Source organism: Ranitomeya variabilis, chromosome 6 (assembly GCF_051348905.1).
Source record: "Ranitomeya variabilis isolate aRanVar5 chromosome 6, aRanVar5.hap1, whole genome shotgun sequence".
Taxonomy (NCBI): Eukaryota; Metazoa; Chordata; class Amphibia; order Anura; family Dendrobatidae; genus Ranitomeya; species Ranitomeya variabilis.
This window is the reverse complement of record NC_135237.1, coordinates 335,638,203-335,660,133: the sequence shown is the minus strand read 5'-3', so window position 1 is coordinate 335,660,133 and position 21,931 is coordinate 335,638,203. Positions and strand designations below refer to the sequence as shown.

Here is a 21,931-nt window from a genome sequence, read left to right as displayed (position 1 = left end):
CCCACATATGGGGTATCGGCGTACTCAGGACAAATTGTTCAACATCTTTTGGGGTCCATTTTCTCCTGTTACCCTTGGTAAAATAAAACAAATTGGAGCTGAAGTAAATTTTGTGTGAAAAAAAAAGTTAAATGCTCATTTTTATTTAAATATTCCAACAATTCCTGTGAAACACCTAAAGGGTTAATAAACTTCTTGAATGTGGTTTTGAGCACCTTGAGGGGTGCAGTTTTTAGAATGGTGTCACACTTGGGTATTTTCTATCATATAGACCCCTCAAAATGACTTCAAATGAGATGTGGTCCCTAAAAAAAAAATTGATGTTGTGAAAATGAGAAATTGCTGGTCAAATTTTAACCCTTATAACTCCCTAACAAAAAAAAATTTTGGTTCCAAAATTGTGCTGATGTAAAGTAGACATGTGGGAAATGTTACTTATCAAGTATTTTGTGTGACATATCACTGTGATTTAATTGCATAAAAATTCAAAGTTGGAAAATTGCGAAATTTTCAAAATTTTCGCCAAATTTCCCTTTTTTTCACAAATAAACGCAGGTAATATCAAAGAAATTTTACCACTATCATGAAGTACAATATGTCACGAGAAAACAGTGTCAGAATCACCGGGATCCGTTAAAGCGTTCCAGAGTTATAACCTCATAAATGGACAGTGGTCAGAATTGTAAAAATTGGCCCGGTCCATAACGTGCAAACCACTCTTGGGGGTGAAGGGGTTAAGACCATCATTTCTCTCCTCGTGAGTGGTCGACCAACAAAGATCATTCCAAGTGAAAGGATAAAGGTACCGTCACACTAAACGATATCGCTAGCGATCCGTGACGTTGCAGCATCCTGGATAGCGATATCGTTGTGTTTGACACGCAGCAGCGATCAGGATCCTGCTGTGATATCGTTGGTCGTTGATTAAAGTTCAGAACTTTATTTGATCGTCAGATCGCCGTGTATCGTTGTGTTTAACAGCAAAAGCAACGATACCAGCGATGTTTTACAATGGTACCCAGGGTAAATATCGGGTTACTAAGCGCAGGGCTGCGCTTAGTAACCCGATGTTTACCCTGGTTACCAGTGTATAATGTAAAAAAACAAACAGTACATACTCACCTTCGCGTCCCCCGCCGTCCGCTTCCTGCACTGACTGAGCACCGGCCGTAAAGTGAAAGCACAGCGCAGCGGTGACGTCACCGCTCTGCTGTTAGGGCCGGCACTCAGTCAGTGCAGGAAGCGGACGCCGGGGGACGCGAAGGTGAGTATGTAGTGTTTGTTTTTTTACATTTTACACTGGTAACCAGGGTAAACATCGGGTTGCTAAGCGCGGCCCTGCGCTTAGCAACCCGATGTTTACCCTGGTTACCCAGGGACCTCGGCATCGTTGGTCGCTGGAGAGCGGTCTGTGTGACAGCTCTCCAGCGACCAAACAGCGACGCTGCAGCGATCGGCATCGTTGTCTGTATCGCTGCAGCGTCGCTTAGTGTGACGGTACCTTAATAGTTCCTCAAGGTCACAAAGGAACCCAAGGTGGCCTCTAAGCAACAAAAGGCTTTTCTCACATTAGCTGACAATAAAGGGAACCTGTCAGGTCCCCCACACCCTCCAATCCAGCAGCATTCGAAAATGTATTACTAAATTTAATGCCTAAACAGCCTGTTGTTTTAATGTTAGTCATTGAAATCCATGTTTAAAAATTAATGTTTATGAGCTCACCATCAGGATGACACAAAATAGCAGCTTTCCTCAAAGACTGCACTGCACAGCTCTACTGTTCTCAAAATGGCTACTGATTGAGGATCATATGATCATACCTATCCATAAACCTGTTCCAAATGGAAAAACAGCCTTCACAGGCACAGGGTTTTATTTATAATTAGAGTTGAGTGATGGACAGGTCAGGTGACACGCTCCTCCATCATCACTTTGTGTCTGATGAAGACTACAGTAACAAGTGTAGGAAGAAAACCAATACTTGCATATTAGTAAGTGCAAGAAAATCATGTCCTACATTTATTAAAATTATCTCTTTAGCGAAAAAAGCATTTTGAAAGAATTTTATTTAGCATTGCTGCATTAATATCAGATTGGTTCTCAGTAGATAACAGACTTCTCCACATCCAGTTTCACTATATAATGTATTAGGCAATTAGCCCTTTATTAAATGGTGTTGCTTATGAACCACAAAAAAAAAAAAAAAAAATCATCTTAGTCTGTGACTTAAACTTTGGTCACTCCTTTTCCCTTTCCCTCTTGTAGCCGTGATGTTTATCTTTGTCCCTAAAGCAAAGAAAAAGTAAATATTAGAATATATATATTATAATTACAAAAAATAATAATTAATAACTAGTAAAGCCTGACTAACAGAGGCTACAGGGAGAAAATTAAACTTATAGCCTCCCTTCAGCAACTCGTTTCCAGTCATTGGGGTGGTGCACAGAGCGGTTACAGTCACTATGCTTTTATGCCAAGGTACTTTGACAGCATGATCTGCAAAGCACGTTTATAAATCCGGCTATCAAAGGGCTGGGTAGTAATTACAGGCGTGATCACAGTATAGTGAGCAGTGACTAACGGCCCCCTGCACTGCCCCAATGACTGAGTGGGCGACTGCAGGGAGAATATAAATATATGGGAAAAAAAAAAAAATACTCCCTGTAGCCATTGCTCTAGTAAAGCAGGAATTATTTCAACGTACGTGCGTCCTCCGATTGTCCGTCTCTTGTCTGCAGTAGCGCACACAGGATCGCACAATAGCGGACAGGAAAGATAGATAAGAGCCCACACACACACACACACACACACACACACACAACTGCAGATTCAACACAGGCAAGGCTACTTTGAGATCAAGGGTAGGGGCAGAGGACGGTAATGATAACTGAGGGGGGTGAATGGTGTACCAAGCACTTGGTTGTGTCAAGGGTGCACCAAAGCCCCATCATTTACATTTGTAATATAAAATGCAAAAATAATTTAAAAATGTACCACAAGTATGATTTTTATAGGGCATAAAAGTCACCTATATGAATGTATCAATGGTTTAATTTCAGTTGGGGGTGACAGACTATTTAAATCTGACATACAGCTCGAGTTACGGGCCTTTTTGTTTAGCACTACATTTTTCTGGACTTTACCAAGGTGGTGTGGCTGACAGGATTCCCTTGGGGCAAGTCTTTAGCTGCTCTGGATTATTACCCCATGAACAACGCCACCTGGGTAGAAGACATGAAAACTGGCACTAAACAATAAGGCCCATCTCTCTGGAACTGAGGATTTAATGAGACTTATAAAAAAATGCATTATGAGAATTTGTTTCAAAAGGTTAGCCTTGTAATGGGGGAGGTGTGCTAAAACCAAAAGAAATAAAAATAAATAAAACTTGCCTGTCTTTTTTGTGTCTAGAATCCCTGCCCCCACTTCGCCGTCTCCGCGGACTACTGCTACGATCTCTTCTACGTCCAGATCGATGTCTATCTCTGTGGCTTTCTCCAGACTGTCTGGACTCTGAAGAACGAGATCTTTCTCTCCTGAAGAAGCAAATAAAACAGGTACAGCAATGGTTAAAGCAAGAACTCACTTGACAGTTTTGGTTTGACGATAGAGAGCCATCAACTCGGAGATTCCTGCGTCTCTGACTACATCAAGTAGCCAGGCTCTCCTCCTCTTAAAGGATCACTTTGGGAAAACATGCTGATAAACAAATGCCTATGGTTTTTCCCCTCACAGTTTCGTGCCCACCTATAAAACTGTGCTAAACATCCTCCACCATGATGCGGTGCGAGTTTGAAAACAAGAATTCTGGCATAAATTGCTTTGAAAAGTTGCCACATTTTTGCCCAATATGTGGAGATCTGGACAGGACGTTGGCGTGATGCCACAGCTCGTCTAATTCATTGTTGCAGATTTGATGAACTGGGATTGGCATGACCCAATGCCGCCTACTTCGTCGGAGCTGGGTGAACACCAAAAGATTTTTGCACAGCCATGCATTGTGCAGACATTTTACTACCTTTCACAGCTATTTATACCATAAAAGCTTTGATGAACCGGGGCCTACTTTCCAACTATTAGTAAATTATCTTAAAATGTTTCAGCAACCCCTACCTCCTCTAGCCCTGGTTTTGAATCTTGTAATCACCTTTTGACTGAGGAAGAAGAAATTGAGGAGCTGGCTTCATCATGGACCTCATCGTGCCATTTACTACTCAGCTCTTCCATATGCACATTGATGACATCTCGCATTATCTAGAAAGAAAGATGAAATTGTATCTACAGTTTTAAAAGGACTTTTTAAAGACATTGTACTAATTGTTCAACTGTCACATGATCTGTGGGGTGGGGGGGTCTAATGAATTAGATCGTACAGGATACGATCAACTCGCAAACCTGTATACATGTACAGAATTCTACATCTGAATGCATCTCAGGATCAGGACAAATGCCGTTTTATGGAAAAATACATCATGCTTTTTTTTTTTCCTTTATACCCTTTGGAACAATAGACAGGGGAGAGAAAAATAAATAAAAATGTACCCCAATCCCTTCATCCACATCTTTTCCCATGATTTGGCTGAACCCAATGCATACACAGTACAGTATGCCTTTAAGCTGAGAATTGAATAAACCGTGGCGTATTAGTAAATGCATATCTCAATGTACTTGCCAAGGATGAGGGGGGGGGGGTGGAAGAAAAAAAAAAAAAAAAAAAAAACATCCTAAACTGTCGATATATTACCTCTGTATAGGACTTCTTTGTGATATGGACATTCTTAGCCCTGTAAGACTGGCGCCTCCTTTTATAGTCCCTCATTTCGGCAATGATTTCCAGGTGGGATTTGGGACACCTCTGCTCGTCATCTTCAAAAGAAAACGATAAAAAGCAATCTTGTAAAGTCGGAGCATTAAAAAAAAAAAAAAAAAAACTTTTAAAAGCATACAATTTATCATCTCTGCCTAGTGTAAGATAAGCAGTCAAAGGGGGACTCTAAAGTTTGGAAGTTAACCCCTATCACGGGGAGTCTGACTGCTAGAACCCCCACTGAACCGGGGCATTGAGTGACTGGAGCACTGCTCACTGCCACTTCATTAATTCGGTGTGTAAGATCATACAGCCGTATAAAAGAAAAATAAATATAAAATATGCAAGAGTTTCATCTAGAAAAGTGGGACGATTTTCTCTCACTAGTCATCTGTATGTATTAGCTGCTGCTGTAAAAAAAAACAAAAAAAAAAAAAAAAAATCGGTATTAGTCTTACCGGTAATTATGTTTCCAGGAGTCCATACTGACAGCACATTGGAGGACGTCCTCCTCCTCCTTGCAGGGACAGGAACACACGAGAGTTTAAATATCCGGCTCCACCCACCAGACCTCAGTGTTGTAGCAAGAACCAATCATGGAATAATGCAAATAAAATATTTTAATGACGGAATCATAATATGAAACAGTACATAGTCACAAAATCCGGATATACCTGAGAATATTACTTTAATGGGGGGGAACTACCGGTGCTGTCAGTATGGACTCCTGGAAACATAATTACCGGTAAGACTAATACCGATTTTCCAGGACGTCCCAACTGACAGCACATTGGAGAGTACCAAAGCATCTCCTCAGGGTGGGATTACTGCTTGGAGGACTTTCCTCCCAAAGGCCGTGTGCTGACCGGATGTAACGTCAAGCTTATAGTGTTTACAAAAAGTGTCAGCCCTGGCCCATGTTGCGGCGTTACAGATCTGTTCTACAGAGGCTCCAGCGCGCTCCGCCCAGGAGGCGGACACGCCACGAGTAGAATGGGCTTTTAAGCCTAAAGGAGGTGACATACCTTCTGACTGATAAGCGTCTGTGATCACATCTGTGATCCAACGGGAAATTGAGGCCTTAGAGGCTTTCTTCCCCTTATTTTTACCCCCGAACAGAATAAAAAGATTTGGATCGGTACGCCAAGAGTCTGTGGCCTTTAGGTAATCCAAAACCCCTTGTCTAACGTCTAGTGAATGGAGGGCCCTCTCTTTCTCATTAGCAGGGTTATTACAAAATGAGGGAAGGATTACTTCCTGATTCCTGTTTTTAATAGAGGCTACTTTTGGAATAAAGGCTGGATCTAATCTCAGGACTAGACTATCTTCCCTAATCTGCAGATAAGGGTCTCTAACACATAGAGCCTGAATTTCTCCAACCCTCTTGGCCGTAGTTATCGCCACTAGAAAGGCCGTTTTACGAGTGAGGATAGAAATGGGCATACTATCCCCTGAGGCATAAACACCTTTACATAGTGCTCTAAGAACCAAGTTAAGGTCCCAGGATGGTGATAACTGCCTAATAGTGGGACGCATTCTCTGAGTGGCCCGAATAAACCTCGTTATCCATGGGTGAGATGCCAAAGGATAGTCCAGGAATGAACTCAGCGCAGACACCTGGACTTTTAAAGTGCTGGGTCGAAGACCCAAGTTAAACCCTTTTTGTAAAAAGTCTAAGATACCAGGGATGTCCAGAGAGCCTGATAAGACGTTGGACCTGCCACTTTCGAGACAAAAACGCTTCCAGATTTTTTGATAAATGGCTGAGGTAACTGGTTTCCTACTACCCTGGATAGTAGATATGACCTGGTCTGACAAGCCTTTTGACTTTAGGATGTCCCTCTCAGGATCCAGGCTGAAAGACGGAGTTTGCTTGGGTCTGGGTGATACACTGGACCTTGATGGATGACTCTCCCTTTGGTAGGTAATTCGACTGGATTGTCGATTGCTAATGTCCCCAACACCGGGAACCAGCTTCGTCTCGGCCAATACGGGACGATCAAGATGACCGTCGCCTGATCTTCCCTGATTTTTCGAAGTACCGCTGGAATTAATGCCAGGGGTGGGAATGCATATGACAGCGGTTGGTCCCATTGTTGACTTAGGGCATCTACCCCTTCTGGTAGATCCGAGGGGTTCAGGGAGAAGAATCTTGGGATTTTCGCATTTCTTTTGCTCGCGAATAGGTCGATGTTGGGGGTTCCCCATTTGCGACATAATTTCTGGAAGATGCTTTGTTCCAATTCCCACTCTGTTGGACACAGGTTCCGTCTGCTTAAGTAGTCCGCAATCACATTCTGGGAACCTTCTAGGTGGATGGCTGTAATGGATAGCACGTTGTCTTCTGCCCACCTGAAGATCACCTCTGCTAGATCCTGCAGTGGTTGATAATTTGGACCTCCCTGGTGGTTCAGGAATGAGACTGTTGTTACGTTGTCGGAAAAGATTCTTACGTGGCGATCTGAGAGTATTGGCTGATTGTGCTTCAATGCTTGCCATACCGCGTAGAGTTCTCTGAAGTTGGATGATCTGCTTTTTATGCTTTCTGGCCACTTGCCCTGCAAGATTCTGCCCTGCAGATGAGCTCCCCAGCCCCAAGCGCTGGCGTCCGTAGTGATAACTACGTAAGGAGAGGTGACCCACAGAACTCCCACCTTCAGGTTTTCTGATCGTGTCCACCAGACAAGAGATCTTCTTGTCAGACCGTTCAGCTTCAATGGAGCCTCTAGGGAAGACTGGTGGCGATCCCAGGTTGACAAAATCTGTTTCTGGAGATGTCTTGAATGTGACTGCGCCCACCTGACGGATGGTATGCAGGCAGTCATTAGGCCTAGAACCTTCATAGCCATTCTTATGGTAACTTGATGTTCCAATAGATACCAGACCTGAGTCTGAATTATCCTTCTCCTGACTCCGGGTAATAGAGATATTCTGCGTCTGGAGTCCAGGTGCACCCCCAGGAAGGTCTTTCTTCGTTCTGGTAAAAGATCTGATTTTTTCCAGTTTAGTACCCAGCCAAGATGCTCCATTAGAGCGATAGTCCGCTCTCTGTGATCTTCCAGGAGCTTTACGGAATCTGCCACTAGAAGGAAGTCGTCCAGGTACGGAATTATTATGATGCCCTGTTTCCTCAGGAAGGCCACCATTTCCGCTACGAGTTTGGTAAAGACGCGAGGAGCGGAAGCCAAGCCGAAAGGGAGGCCTTGAAACTGATAGTGGCAGGTCCGAGTTGCCAGAGTTACGGCAAATCTCAGCAGTTTCTGGGATGATGGGTGTATTGGGACCTGGTAGTAGGCCCTTTTTAGGTCTATAGTACACATGACCGCGTTCTGGTTTATAAGCGGGATTGCGGAACGAATGGATTCCATGCGGAACCTTCTGTATCTCACCCATGAATTCAAAGGCTTTAGATTTATAATTGTGCGGGTGTCGCCTGATGGTCGTGTAACCGTGAAAAGGGAATAGTGGCCTCGCCCCAACTCTGACTGAGGAACAGGAATTATTACCTCTGTCCTGATCATGTCCTGTAGGTCTTTTAGCATGGCCGAATCTGGTTTGACTATCGTAGGTGTAATGTATCTTTCTGGGGGAGGAGAGTACAGTTCTATGCTGTAACCTTCGGAAATAGTGCTGAGAATCCAGTGATTCTCGGTAATCTGTGCCCAATTTCCTGCGAACATGCGGAGCCTCCCCCCAATGAGAGTGGCGTCATAGAGATTTATTTTTATAGGATGGGCTAAAGAAAGATCCCCTGTTCCTATTACTCTGTCCACGGGAGCCTCTGTAGGATCCTCTGCTGGACCGACCCTGACTTTTAGGGTCGAACTGCTTTCTGGAGAAGTAACCTCTCCGAAAGGGCTGGGGGCGTTTAGGTTTGTCCTCCGGAAAACCTTTCTTCTTATCGGATGCTGACTCAAGAATAGAGTCTAAGGCCGGTCCAAACACCCTCTGTCCTGAAAAAGGTATAGAGCAGAGTTTGGATTTAGAAGCGTTATCGCCAGACCAAGACCTAAGCCACACCGCCCTCCTAGCTGCATTAGATAGTGAGCTATTACGGGCTGAAAATCTGACCGATTCAGCTGTCATATCAGATAGGAAGGCCATTGCAGACTTCATAATGGGGAAGGAGTGCAAAATATCCGATCTGGGGGTCTTATTAGATAGCTGCTCTTCTAGTTGCCCCATCCATAAATACATAGATCTGGCCACCGAAGTGGCTGCTATGTTTGTACTAATCAAAGCTGCAGAAGCCTCCCAGGCCCTTTTCAGAAGGATGTCAGCCTTCCTATCCATAGGGTCCCGAAGACTGGAGGAGTCTTCGAAGGGTATTGCAGTCTTTTTGGCGACCTTTGCTACAGGAACGTCAATTTTAGGGATCTCTTCCCATAGCTTGACTTCCTCCGGATTGAACGGGAGGCGACCTTTGAAGTCACGGGATAGCACTAGCCGGCGCTCAGCCTCCTTCCATTCCTCTAGGACCATGGCTTTAATATGGTCACTGATGGGAAACACAGTCTGATTTTGAGCGACCAGTCCCCCGAACATCAAGTCCTGCCTGGACTGTGGTTTAGAAGAATCTTCGATTTGCATCGTATTTCTGACGGCCTGGACAAGTTCATCTGTCTCCTCGGACTGGAAGAGATACTTCCTGGCTTTGTCCTGGTACTCTACGGGAATCTCTCCTTCCTCTTCTGATAGTGAATCCCTGAGCTCGGGACCTTCATCAGAAGAATACTCTGGCTCCCCCTGGACTTCCTCCTTCCTGGGCCGCTTGCGACCAGCTATGGGACTGGCCGGCCGAGCATGCGAAAGGCTAGATATAGAAGCCTGCACCTCTTCTCGTATAAGGGATCTCATCTCGGAGAACATTGATGACCGCTCATCCATCATAACCTTAGACGTACAGGTGGCACAGAGCGTCTTGCCATGAGAATCTGGGAGCTTAGTATGGCATACGGGACATCTAATGCTCTTCATTGTAGCCTTTCCGGATTTTTTGACCGTGGCAGGGGGAGCAGCGGGGTTTCCCTTATCCTAGCAATATAAGATAGGGAATAATAGGCTATAGAGAGCGAGGAGTCTTTTAGAAATACAGAGGGTGTACTGCCCAGGGCAGGCTTACCCCTTCCTCGTCGATTCTGTCTTCCATAGCTGGATCCTGAAGCAGACGATGCAGTCACTGATGCAGGTGCTGGGCGCTAGAGCAGAAGCGACCGCTCTGTCAGCGTTCTCCTCGTGGAGCGTCTGCTTTCCCCGCTCACAGACCGCCACCGGAAGTGACGTTTCGCCGGCTCCCTGAGACCGGAAATGACGCGGCTCCCCAGACCCGGAAGTGCCGCCTAGCTGTAGCGCCTCCAGGCCGCGCTCTCGCCGATGGAGGTCTGCCTGGATCGTTACCGCGTCCTGAACCGAGAGCCCCCCCGCGGGGGGAGCGGTTCAATCCCGGAGCATTGTCCCACTCCGGGCCTTTGGGGTAGAGGGACTCCCCACCGGGGAGTTTCGACCCTGAGCCGCTTGACAGGGGGAAGGATTGGAGGACCGCTCGATCCCCCTGAGCTCGGTAAGCTGCTGCTTCTCTACGTGTGTCCCTCCGTGTAGGGACAGGAAAAACACTGAGGTCTGGTGGGTGGAGCCGGATATTTAAACTCTCGTGTGTTCCTGTCCCTGCAAGGAGGAGGAGGACGTCCTCCAATGTGCTGTCAGTTGGGACGTCCTGGAAAATTATATATATATATTTTACTGTATCTAAAAATATGATGCTGCACTGTGACTGTAGAGCATATGATTTTTTTTCATGCACCCACAGACTTGAGTGGGTGAATCTCATCAGGCACGAGAGTCTTGAGCCGGCTGCCTGGCTTTTACAAGTGTCCAGTACAGTCATTTATAGCAGCTGCCACCGATTGCCAGTGGCATTTGACAGGTTAATAATATAGCCATCTGCTCAGTTGCTGAGCCCACATAAGATATCAGTACATCGATTGTCGGTAAGACTCGTTTCATATTTGCGGACGAGGGCTTTGCGGAGGACTGCGTAGTTCCTCCGTTAAGCCCCGCCCACTGCCACGCCTCTTCAGTTCCGCCTGCGTACCCCATCTTTAACATTGGGTATGCAGGTCATACGGATGTATGCGGTTACCTCCGCATGCGTCGTTTTGTCGCTGTGCTGACCTGCGTCAAACGCAACATGTTGCATTTTGTTGCAGTCGGCGCAGCATCAAAACGATGGCCTGCATACCCAAAGTTAAAGACAGGGTACGCAGGACGCATGTTGATGTAGGCGGAGCTGAAGGCAGAGGCGTGGCAGTGGGGGGGGGGCTTAATGGAGGAACTGCGCAGCCCTCCGCAAAGCCCTCATCCACAAATGTGAAACCAGACTAAGGAATTAGAAGGGAACATTCAGAAACCTTGTTTGATCTTGGCAGTTAAATCCTCAAATAAATCAGATGCACTTTTCTCCTCCACTGCGCTCTGCTTCTTAGTCTCCAGAAGGACATGGTCATATATAGCAAGACGATCGGCAGCCGTGAGATCACAGATGGCCCGTTTGTGGTTCAGAGGAACCTCAACAGCTGACGTAGAGTAGTTACCTAGAGGAAAAAAGGAACAGCCATATTGAAATGACACATTCACCTAAAATAACCAGGCATACAGATATAATAAAAAAAAGAGCAAAGAATCCACACCACTGAAACAAGGGTTCACTGCGCCTAACACTCACCACAGTCACGTGCCATAAACGCCCCAAAAGGATCGGGTGCTCAATCTGAAAAAAGTAATCAGGAAAATTCCAATGAAAGAAGAAAACAGAGCACTCACAGTCCTAAAAATCAGTCCTTTATTGCAACGGAAGAATCTTCAGCAGGGGAGAATGAGAATTGTGACAGAAGACGGCCGTTTCGCGCTGCTGAGCTTCCACGGGTCCGACGCAAAACGGCCATCTGTCACAATTCACATTCTCCCCTGCTGAAGATTCTTCCGTTGCAATAAAAGACTATTTTTAGGACGGTGAGTGCTCTCAGTTTTCTTCTTTCATTGGAATTTTCCTGCATACAGATATATTATCCATCATTTTTACACGCTCGCACACACACAAAAAAAAAAGGACTGTAATCCTTGCAATTAATAGAACAGTGGAATAGCCCAAGTGTACAGGATTGTAGTGAACAGTTGTTTTTCCTAGTTTCATTCAAGGAGTACTGCACCTTTATAAAAAAAAAATTAAAAAAAAAAAAACACACACACACACAAAAAACAAGCACAACATGTCCTCTCTTGGGATGTCCTGAAGAGTTAACACTGCCCTTGTGTGGTGGATAGACCACACATCTCCATTCATGACTCCATACAGAATAGCTGCAGCTATTAGACAAATTGGAAGAATGTAGAATCCAGGGCAAAAACCAAAACAAATAAAGTAAAAAAAAAAAAAAGACAACTAGGAATAAAACAGTGGGCATGGACATCCGATTTATGAAAAACAAGAGATCTGGACTCCTTGAGCATGGCTAAATCACAGGATAGACATGTTAATGATACACATATGATTAAAAAAAATAAATTTTCTAAACATCAATTTTGTCAGTGTTGAGCATCAGCGAAACATGCAGTAATATACGTCTTCGCTATTGTCACTGATGCCATTAGTGGTTGCCTGAGGAATATGTTCTGCCACAAAATGCACTTGATAATGCAAATCAAGATCCACTGCTGGCAGCTTCCTTTGCAATTGCCATTGTTCCAGATGTGCTTGATTGGAAACAAGTCTGGAAACGCTGCAGGCCAAGGAAGCACATTTAGGCCACACAGGCTGCTCACAGTAATAGCAACGTGGCTTGGCGTTGTTGTGTTGAAATACAGATCATTGAACATTTTTGGAAAATTGTCTGTTTGATGCCTTTGGTTTGGTATGTGACGTCCAATGTCACTTGCAGTACAGAATGGCTCAATGGTGGAACCTGTGGTTTGGCTTTTTTTTTTTTTTTTTTTTTTTTAAGTGTTCTAGGAACCATTTAACAGAGCAGCCACGTCACTTGTACGACTGAGCAGCCTCTGTGGCCATCATGCACAACTGGAACATCATTTGATGGCAACTGCAAAGGGGGCCTGCCAGCAGCAGATCTTGATGATTTGCATTCCCAAGGGCATTCAGTGTGTCAGAACCTTCCTCAGACAACCATTATTAACAGCATGCCAATGCGTGTGTAGGGGTCTGTATTCTGCGTGTGACTCATGCTCTATACTGAATAAATAGATGGAAACAAAATTTTTGAAAACCTATTTTTTCATCATTTGCATATCATTAACAGTGATTTTATATAATTCCACAACTTTTCCTTGCTTACGTTGCAACTGAAGTGTTGAGGAACGTATAATAAATTGAGAAACTATTCGATACACGGCATAACTGGCAGGATGGCTTTATTGATCCACACAAATTATACTGCACGTCTAATACCATGCAGCTCTAACATAGGAGGGGAGATATAAGAAATCACTGCCCTGGTCCTTCCCTAGTCTTGGCAATACACAGGAATGCCCCTTACCCAATCACTGGCTGATGTGGCGAGCGATTGGCTGAGCGGGCAGTAAAGCTCAGCAGGGTCTCAACGAGGGGATATTACTTTTATTAAAGGGGTTGTCCGGTCTAAAACAGCAAGTCTGCAGTCACTCTATGGGACTGTGAATCCTCGCAGCGCATGAACTGAGCAAATTCTCCCGTGTCAGCGGTCTTGTGACTGCGAGTTTGCAATATTCATACCCCAGGTCAGAATCAGACTAGATTGTTTCCAGCGCGCGCATAATGCAAGTGTATTGCACGCGGCCAGATACCAATCTAGTGGGACTCTGACCGAGAGTATGCACATGACATATTGGGAGCCATGAGACCACCAGTCACTGCTCTGACAAAGGATCAGACTTATCGTTTAAGACCAGATCATTCCTTTAAACAATGTGAACACTGGGAACCTCCTGATGATATAAGAAACAGACCTATTACTATAAACACAATTGGTTTATTTTCTTTATAAAAGGATATTACTCAAAAAGGATACTGCACATAAGCACAGTGGTTGTCAGGACGCTATTCCCGCTCTATACTCACCCACGCTGTGGAAAGAGAAAGAATCAAACAGATTACGCTCTGACATACACAATGAATGACTGAACAAGCAAAGTACAAACATGACGGCAAACAGTAATTGGCACAACTATAGAGACCCTATATCACACAGGAAATTTCCTCTCCCATAAGCCTCCTTACATTGGCATGCCACTCTCCACAAGGAGAACCATTACTATCTAGACCCCCGTCCAGAGCCTCTCACCTAGCCAAATCAGTTCTCATACTTTGCACTGACGAGGGGCAATACCCCAAAACACAGTGTCTGCAAATTGAAATTCTGATTTAATTTTATCCTAAGTCATATTGCAAGCCTTGTTAAAGGATCGCTAATGACTTGTAGGATTGCTGGCTGCTTCCAACTGGTGGCGCTATAGAGTTCTGAAGAAGCAATTTGCTTGTTAGAGTCTTAGGCCGGGGACACACTTAACGTATAAAAAAACGGTCTGTTTTTCACGGCCGAGAATCGCACAAATGTTTCAAAAACAGTGATCCGTGTGCAGTGCGAGGATGCAATTTCCTCGCATCAAATGATCCGTGTGACATCCGTATGGCATCCGTATGCCGAGATTTTCTCGCAAGCTTGCAAAACCGACATCTAATGGATTTATGTGCTCAAATGTTCAGGAAAACATATATATATATATATATATATATATATATATATATATATATATATATATATATATATATATATATATATATATATATATATATATATATATATATATTCTGTATTTATATTTCATTCAGCGCGATATCTGTGAAAAGCCGGTAATTCAATTGCCGGCTTTGCATTTCTCCTTCACAAACCCGACAGGATATGAGACATGGTTTTCATACAGTAAACCATCTCATATTCCCATTTTTTTTGCATATTCCACACTACTAATGTTAGTAGTGTGTATGTGCAAAATTTGGCCGCTGTAGCTGCTCAAATAAAGGGTTAAATGGCGGAAAAAAATTGGCGTGGGCTCCCGCGCAATTTTCTCCGCCAGAATGGTAAAGCCAGTGACTGAGGGCAGATATTAATAGCCAGGAGAGGGTCCATGGTTATTGGCCCCCCCGTGGCTACAAACATCTGCCCCCAGCCACCCCAGAAAAGGCACATCTGGAAGATGCGCCTATTCTGGCACTTGGCCACTCTCTTCCCACTCCCTGTAGCGGTGGGATATGGGGTAATGAAGGGTTAATGCCACCTTGCTATTGGAAGGTGACATTAAGCCAGATTAATAATGGAGAGGCGTCAATTATGTCACCTATCCATTATTAATCCAATTGTTTGAAAGGGTTAAAAAAAACACACACATGATTAAAAAGTATTTTAATGAAATAAACACAGCGGTTGTTGTAATAATTTATTGCTCTCTCATTCCATTTTCAGACCCTCGCTTGGCAAAACAATAAACACACAATATACATACCCTCTCTGATGAACTGTCACGTCCCACGAAGTAATCCATCTGAAGGGGTTAATTATTTTACAGGCAGAGCTGCGATAATCCACTCGCTCGTGCCTGTAATCCCCGGGTGCTGAAAGGAAAGCAGTGATCTATACTTACATTCAGTCGCGGTGATGCGCCCCTGCTGGATGTTCTCATGAACTGCAGCCTGGGAACTTTTTCCCACGCTCCAGGTCATATGAGGACATCCACCAGGGGGCGCATCACCGCGACTGAAGGTAACTATAGGTCATTGACCTACATTTCCTTCAGTCGCGGTGATGCGCCCCCTGGTGGATGTCCTCATATGACCTGGAGCCTGGGGAAAAGTTCCCAGGCTGCAGTTCATGAGAACATCCAGCAGGGGCGCATCACCGCGACTGAATGTAAGTATAGATCACTCTGCTTTCCTTTCAGCACCCGGGGATTACAGGCACGAGCGAGTGGATTATCGCAGCTCAGCCTGTAATATTAGTTAACCCCTTCAGATGGATTACTTCGTGGGACGTGACAGTTCATCAGAGAGGGTATGTATATTGTGTGTTTATTGTTTTGCCAAGCGAGGGTCTGAAAATGGAATGAGAGAGCAATAAATTATTACAACAACCGCTGTGTTTATTTCATTAAAATACTTTTTAATCGTGTGTGTGTGTTTTTTAACCCTTTCAAACAATTGGATTAATAATGGATAGGTGACATAATTGACGCCTCTCCATTATTAATCTGGCTTAATGTCACCTTACAATAGCAAGGTGGCATTAACCCTTCATTACCCCATATCCCACCGCTACAGGGAGTGGGAAGAGAGTGGCCAAGTGCCAGAATAGGCGCATCTTCCAGATGTGCCTTTTCTGGGGTGGCTGGGGGCAGATGTTTTTAGCCACGGGGGGGCCAATAACCATGGACCCTCTCCTGGCTATTAATATCTGCCCTCAGTCACTGGCTTTACCGCTCTGGCGGAGAAAATTGTGCGGGAGCCCACGCCAATTATTTCCGCCATTTAACCCTTTATTTGAGCAGCTACAGCGGCCAAATTTTGCACATACACACTACTAACATTAGTAGTGTGGAATATGCAAAAAAAAGGGGGATATGAGATGGTTTACTGTATGTAATCATGTCTCATATCCTGTCGGGTTTGTGCAGGAGAAATGCAAAGCCGGCAATTGAATTACCGGCTTTTCTATAGAACACCGCTGCGTATTTCTCGCAAGTCACACTGCTGGTCCGTGTGGAATCCGATTTTTTCTCGCACCCATAGACTTGCATTGGCGAGTCTCGGCCGAGATACGCTGACAATCGCAGCCTGCTGCGAGTTCCCTCGGATCCGAAATACGGTGGAGAAAATATCGGATGATGGGAGCTGCACCATAGATTAACATTGGGCCGAGTGCTATGCGATTTTTTATCGCATAGCACTCGTCCGTATTACGGTCTAGTGTGACCCCGGCCTTAGAGAAAGCCTTATTCTGGGTGTAGAGATGATAAACTGTCTCCATCTAGTGGCTACACTTGTGTACTGCATAATGAAGTCAACACTACTGGGAGATGAGGTATAATCGCAGCATTAAACCACTTACGTTTGTCCCACGATTTATCTTCACTTACAGCAGGAGCATTGTTCCGGGCATCGTTTATTATCTGACACTGCTTAGACTTATCTGTTAGGATGAAAATGTTATCAGGATTACCATCCAACACATACTGGAATGAGGTTTGCTTCCAACATACAATTTACAGTGACTTATGCTTCCACGACATCAGCTTAGAAGTGCAATGGCTTCTCCACCACTAACAAGCAAACCCAACTAGTAGCCGTACTTCATGAAGCATCCATAGCACGTCGACAATTCAAGATAAAGGAGTTTCTCACCATAAATATTTAAAGGTAATGTCATCAGCATCAACCTTCCTAAACGAAAGGTGGATATTACCTGTGTGAGACATGTAATGACTGACCATCTGCTCTCCTGATCTACATGTCTCATTCTAGTAAAGTCGCCATTTATAATAATCTCTGAAGGCAGATTCTTATGCAGATCAGTGTCCCGCCCATAGATCTTAACAGCTCACTTACATATAAGAAAAATGTGGATTTCTCTGAAATATGACATCAGATCACAGATTGAGTTATTTCATTTAGCTTCCCATGACCTGTGTGCCCACATAGACGGCTTATGAACGTGGATCCTTCTGACAGATTCCCTTTATTAAAGCTGGGATGTAATGGCCACAGATCTACAGGCATATGAGAGGCAATCAGTAGGTAAATGCCATAAATGACCAACGGATGGGGCCCCGTGTCCCTTTTTTTAGAGATCTGTGGCCATTCAGCATTACACCCTATGGGACATCGAGACGCCCACCAGCACCTCTCCAGAAGCAGGGACCCTATTCTTTGGATTTCTGCGGCCTGTCTTATTGATACAGAGTAAATGTTTGCGATGGAAATATTTCTTTACAATTAGTTTGGAACTTTCTTACTTCTTCAGTGCCATACATGGTTTTTCATTTGCAGTCTCAGGTAATGGGGGAAAGCATCATTTCTAGCCCTGCATAGAGAAGACAAATATATACATACCTATAGGAACAGAGGTCACCTTTGCATTTTCATAGAAAAACTGGGGATCGTATACGACTGCCTGTGTGTAAAAAGGATCAGGAATATAAAGTGATGCATGATCCTCAGGGGCCATCAAATTCAGATTTTATAAAAGGTACAAACACAGAAATGATAAACGCATACTGATAAGAGATGTGGTGCAAGTTGGTCTCTCCTCTAAATATTAGAGCATGGCAGAAGGGGGAATGTCTCATGAGAAACATTTGTGACATTCGCAGGAAAGTCCTGCACCCATCTCTAGAAGGGGGTCGCTAATAGAGGAATGCCATCCATGGCTATGACAGTCCAAGTACAGCAGAGCACCTAAGATTGTACTTCCCAAGCAGTGAGAAGACAATGATGCACGTGCTCTCCTGTCACTGGGGCTACAGCCGGAATCAGTAGGGGTGGGGTCAGGGGACCACCATTCTGGAGGTAAGTCGGGGTCTTAGCAGCTGCACCTACACCTACTAGACATTTCAGGTAAATCCCATGCATATGCCAGAATAGTCTTTCATGAGACTCCCCTCATACACGAGAGTAAAGTTGGAGAAACTCTCAGATTTTGTTGGCACTGGTCACCATCCATTTACGGGGACCTCTAAACGCCGAGCCTTTTATTCTCCATGAGGAGAAGACCCTGCACAAAAGGTCTCTGCTCTCCACATACAGCATTTGTGGGAATTGAGAGAACATCGGCTGAAAGCTATCTGACGGACGGCCACCCTTAGGTCACCTATCAGAAACTGTATAAGATGCGGAGGACGCCGTCACCTGCTCCAGAGGGGCCACTGTGTGAGTATGCCCTCCCTTAAAGGAATGTGTTCCTGTGACAGATTTCCTTTAAGACAAAAGGATGGTGATCAAAGCTTTTACAATGGCAAGCGCAGCAGCCTGGCATCACTGGCTCCAGAGGCGGTAAGGTCCCACAATCAGCAGTTAATGGTGCCGTACAGTTAGCAGGACGCTTACCTCCTCCCTGCTGTATCCCATCTGACGACGGCCGCATAGGACGACATGCTTCTCCAGAGACGTCCTTGGCATCCGGTGATTAGAGTCGTAGGGACACACTGCAGTCTCCTAGCGGAGGGAAACACAGTTAATACGATCCCACCGACTTATGGACAAGTTCACATGTTGAGGATCTGCCCATATACATTCTTGTTGCTTTCTGTCCCATTTAAAGCAGCCATCCATGAGTGTGTGTCAGTCTTCTTTCCCTATGGGCTTAGCCGGTACCTGCCTGTGCTGCGTCTTATCACTCGGACAGCAATTCTCCTGCTTCCTTTGACCTCACAGTGACAGAGCAGCTTCTTCTCTTCTGCTTTGGAGAAGGGGCATCACGCCGGTTGGCAGCCAGCTCCCCAGTTAGGCAGCGTGAAGCCGACAGTCAATCATTGTGATGTCGGAAGTGACGACCATCAACAAAACAGAGCGGAAGAGAAGAAGCTGCTCTGACGTGACCTCACAGGAAGCAGGGGAGTCACCACCACGAGTGGTCCGAGACCACTATGAGCCGGGATAGCAATCGTCACCAGGCAGAATTGGTAGGTAGCCGCTAACCTCCTGCCAGTAAGTAATAAGCTCCCTTGGTTGGGGGGACAATAGCTCCAGAGACCGGGCGTAGCAGTGATGCCCGCATACAGCAAGCTGTGCCACCACAGAGTCTGGTACCTGCTGTAACATGGCAAGTTATTCTAGGGACAATAAGATGGGCAGCTGTGTCACAGCATTACCGAGAACACAAAGCCACCACAGGGGGGCATCACTGTGCACAACGCCCCTGCAGTGAGAGCTCAGGGCATTCAGCACAGAGGAAAGGGTTAATATCTAGTGCTGTGCCCTAGAGACCCTCCGCCACTAGGCGGCGCACTACAGTCTATACTGCAGCCTCTGTACATACCTGCTCTCCGCCCGCAGCCTCCCGCTCCCAGCCCAGCTCCTGCAGCAGCTGTGACAGCCGGCTCCGGCATTGTTCGGTAAAGTCCTTCAGCTCCTGCAGTAAATGATGAGGCCTCCAAGACTCAGGACGCTCCATCACCACCACAACATATGTACGTACACCGGGCGGAAATACATAGGAAAGGGCGGGGCGCACTGCGTGTCACACCTCGTTTTCGTTTATCGTGTAACTAGTCCCTCTAGTGGTGGATTTGTGCATTAAAGGAGAGTGCGACTTTCTATACACAGCGCCTCCTCGTGGTCAGTTTTTATACTAGAGCTAGTTTTTTTCCGTAGTCTTTGTACTTAAGTTTTCCAATATAAGTACGAAAAGAGAGTATTTGTGGGCCATGGGATTGTTATACCTAAGAGAATTTATGAAGATTTTCTTTCCATATGTTGATGAAATATGCCATAGTTTTATTGGTTGGTGGTCTTTCCTGTCACCCCACCATTGCTTAGCATGAATGAGATGGTAGTGCTCAGTAATAATATTTGCATTGGGGGTCCACAGCACAAATCTAACATCACACGTTTACTTTTACCAGATCGCCCCCTATTTAAATCAAAGTTCACACCCTGAAGCCAAAAACCTGAAAGAAAGAGCATCCACATAAGAGTGGTAGACAAGGGCCCCCGAAAGTAGTGACAGCCATGGGGTCCCTTCTCTTACCTGAGCCATTGTTGATTCATGGATGGCAGAAACCAGTGTAAGGCTGGAGTCACACACAATGTATACAAAAATCGGTCCATTTTACATGGACGAGAATCACAGAAATGTTCCCTGAACAGTGATCCGTATGTCATGTGTAGATGGTGGATGGTGAGAGGAGCAGTGAAGAATAAGGACACAAAGTTGCAGTCTCTTTACCTTTACGGAAGGCTTCAGTATCCACAGTCCAGGGTACAGACCAAAGGGCAGGCAGAGTCCGGCCGGTCCGAAGGCAAATCCAGAGTCCCCTTAACCAGGTGGAAATCAGTAGCCTTCCTCTAGCGCCTGTGTGTTGTAGTACCTTATTGCTGAGCCTCTCATAAGGTCCTCACAACTGTTGTAGATGTTCTAGATGTTATGTCTCTTTCTCTGTCCCCCTTATGGATAGGATAGGACAAACCCATATGACTGATGGCCTGAGGCTTTTTACAGGGACTCTAGCAGGCCCCGGCCTCCACAAGTTGCCACCGTGGCTCCTGGGTACAAGGCGGATCAGTAACTTGAAATTAGCTGTCCTGCCGCTCTCTGGAGCAAGGCATAAAGGACGGTTGCTCCCTCGGTGTTCCGGCTACCGGGATCCTGTGCCTCAGAAGGAGGCAGCCTGTGCAGGGCAGAACTCCTTCTGGCTTCCTCTCCTTTTGCTATGACTTCTCCTCATGCTTTACAATACAGTTCTCTGTTCGTGTCTCTTTCTTAGGGGCTGCCGCACGTGGGGCAGGCGCAGCTCTGTGGCCTTCTGTCTAGGCCTCTGACAGGCTCCCACCCCTGTCAGGGACCCACTAACTGAGCAGAGCTCAGCTAGCAGCTGCCTGAGTCAAGCTCAGTCAGCTTCTTTCTGCCTAACTTCCTATCCAGACCACCAGTCTTACCTAATTGTGAAGAGTGCCCTAATACATAGCTCCCCCTGGGGAACTGGAGTATGAAATGTGTTGTATGTTTGTGGTTACCTGGTAAGGAGATCTCCTTTATTACCTTCAAACGTAACATCACTCCCCCCTAGAGGAGAATGATATTACTGCAACGACCAGGACCCTGGGGCGCTGCACTTCCTTTTCCTGTCGTTTACTTTATAAAACCCTCCCTTTCATATCTTACAGACATATCACAGTATCTTAACCATGTTCAAATAACAGCGATATTTTGTGCCAGTTAACAACCTTAACTATAAAGAAACAAATTTATTTTCAACAAGTACAATGATTATTCAGGAGTGAGTACAACTACATCTATCTTCAATTTTGCCACCCTGGTGAGCCAACACACATCTCACATGACACCCCACTAGAGGTTAACACCCTCAGCA

At 45.3% G+C, this 21,931-nt stretch overlaps 1 protein-coding gene across 1 annotated transcript; it reads right to left on the bottom strand.

The window, feature by feature from the left end:
• Window positions 1-2,127: 2,127 nt before the first annotated feature.
• Window positions 2,128-20,065, bottom strand: SNRNP48 (small nuclear ribonucleoprotein U11/U12 subunit 48). Its single transcript, XM_077269829.1, has 9 exons — window positions 19,879-20,065; window positions 18,948-19,055; window positions 17,955-18,015; window positions 16,954-17,034; window positions 11,215-11,397; window positions 4,745-4,866; window positions 4,148-4,254; window positions 3,393-3,536; window positions 2,128-2,286 (listed from the first exon to the last, which is right to left on the bottom strand). Exons 1-9 carry the CDS (start codon window positions 20,011-20,013, stop codon window positions 2,238-2,240), a joined length of 990 nt encoding a protein of 329 aa, XP_077125944.1. The 5' UTR covers window positions 20,014-20,065; the 3' UTR covers window positions 2,128-2,237.
• Window positions 20,066-21,931: the final 1,866 nt, after the last annotated feature.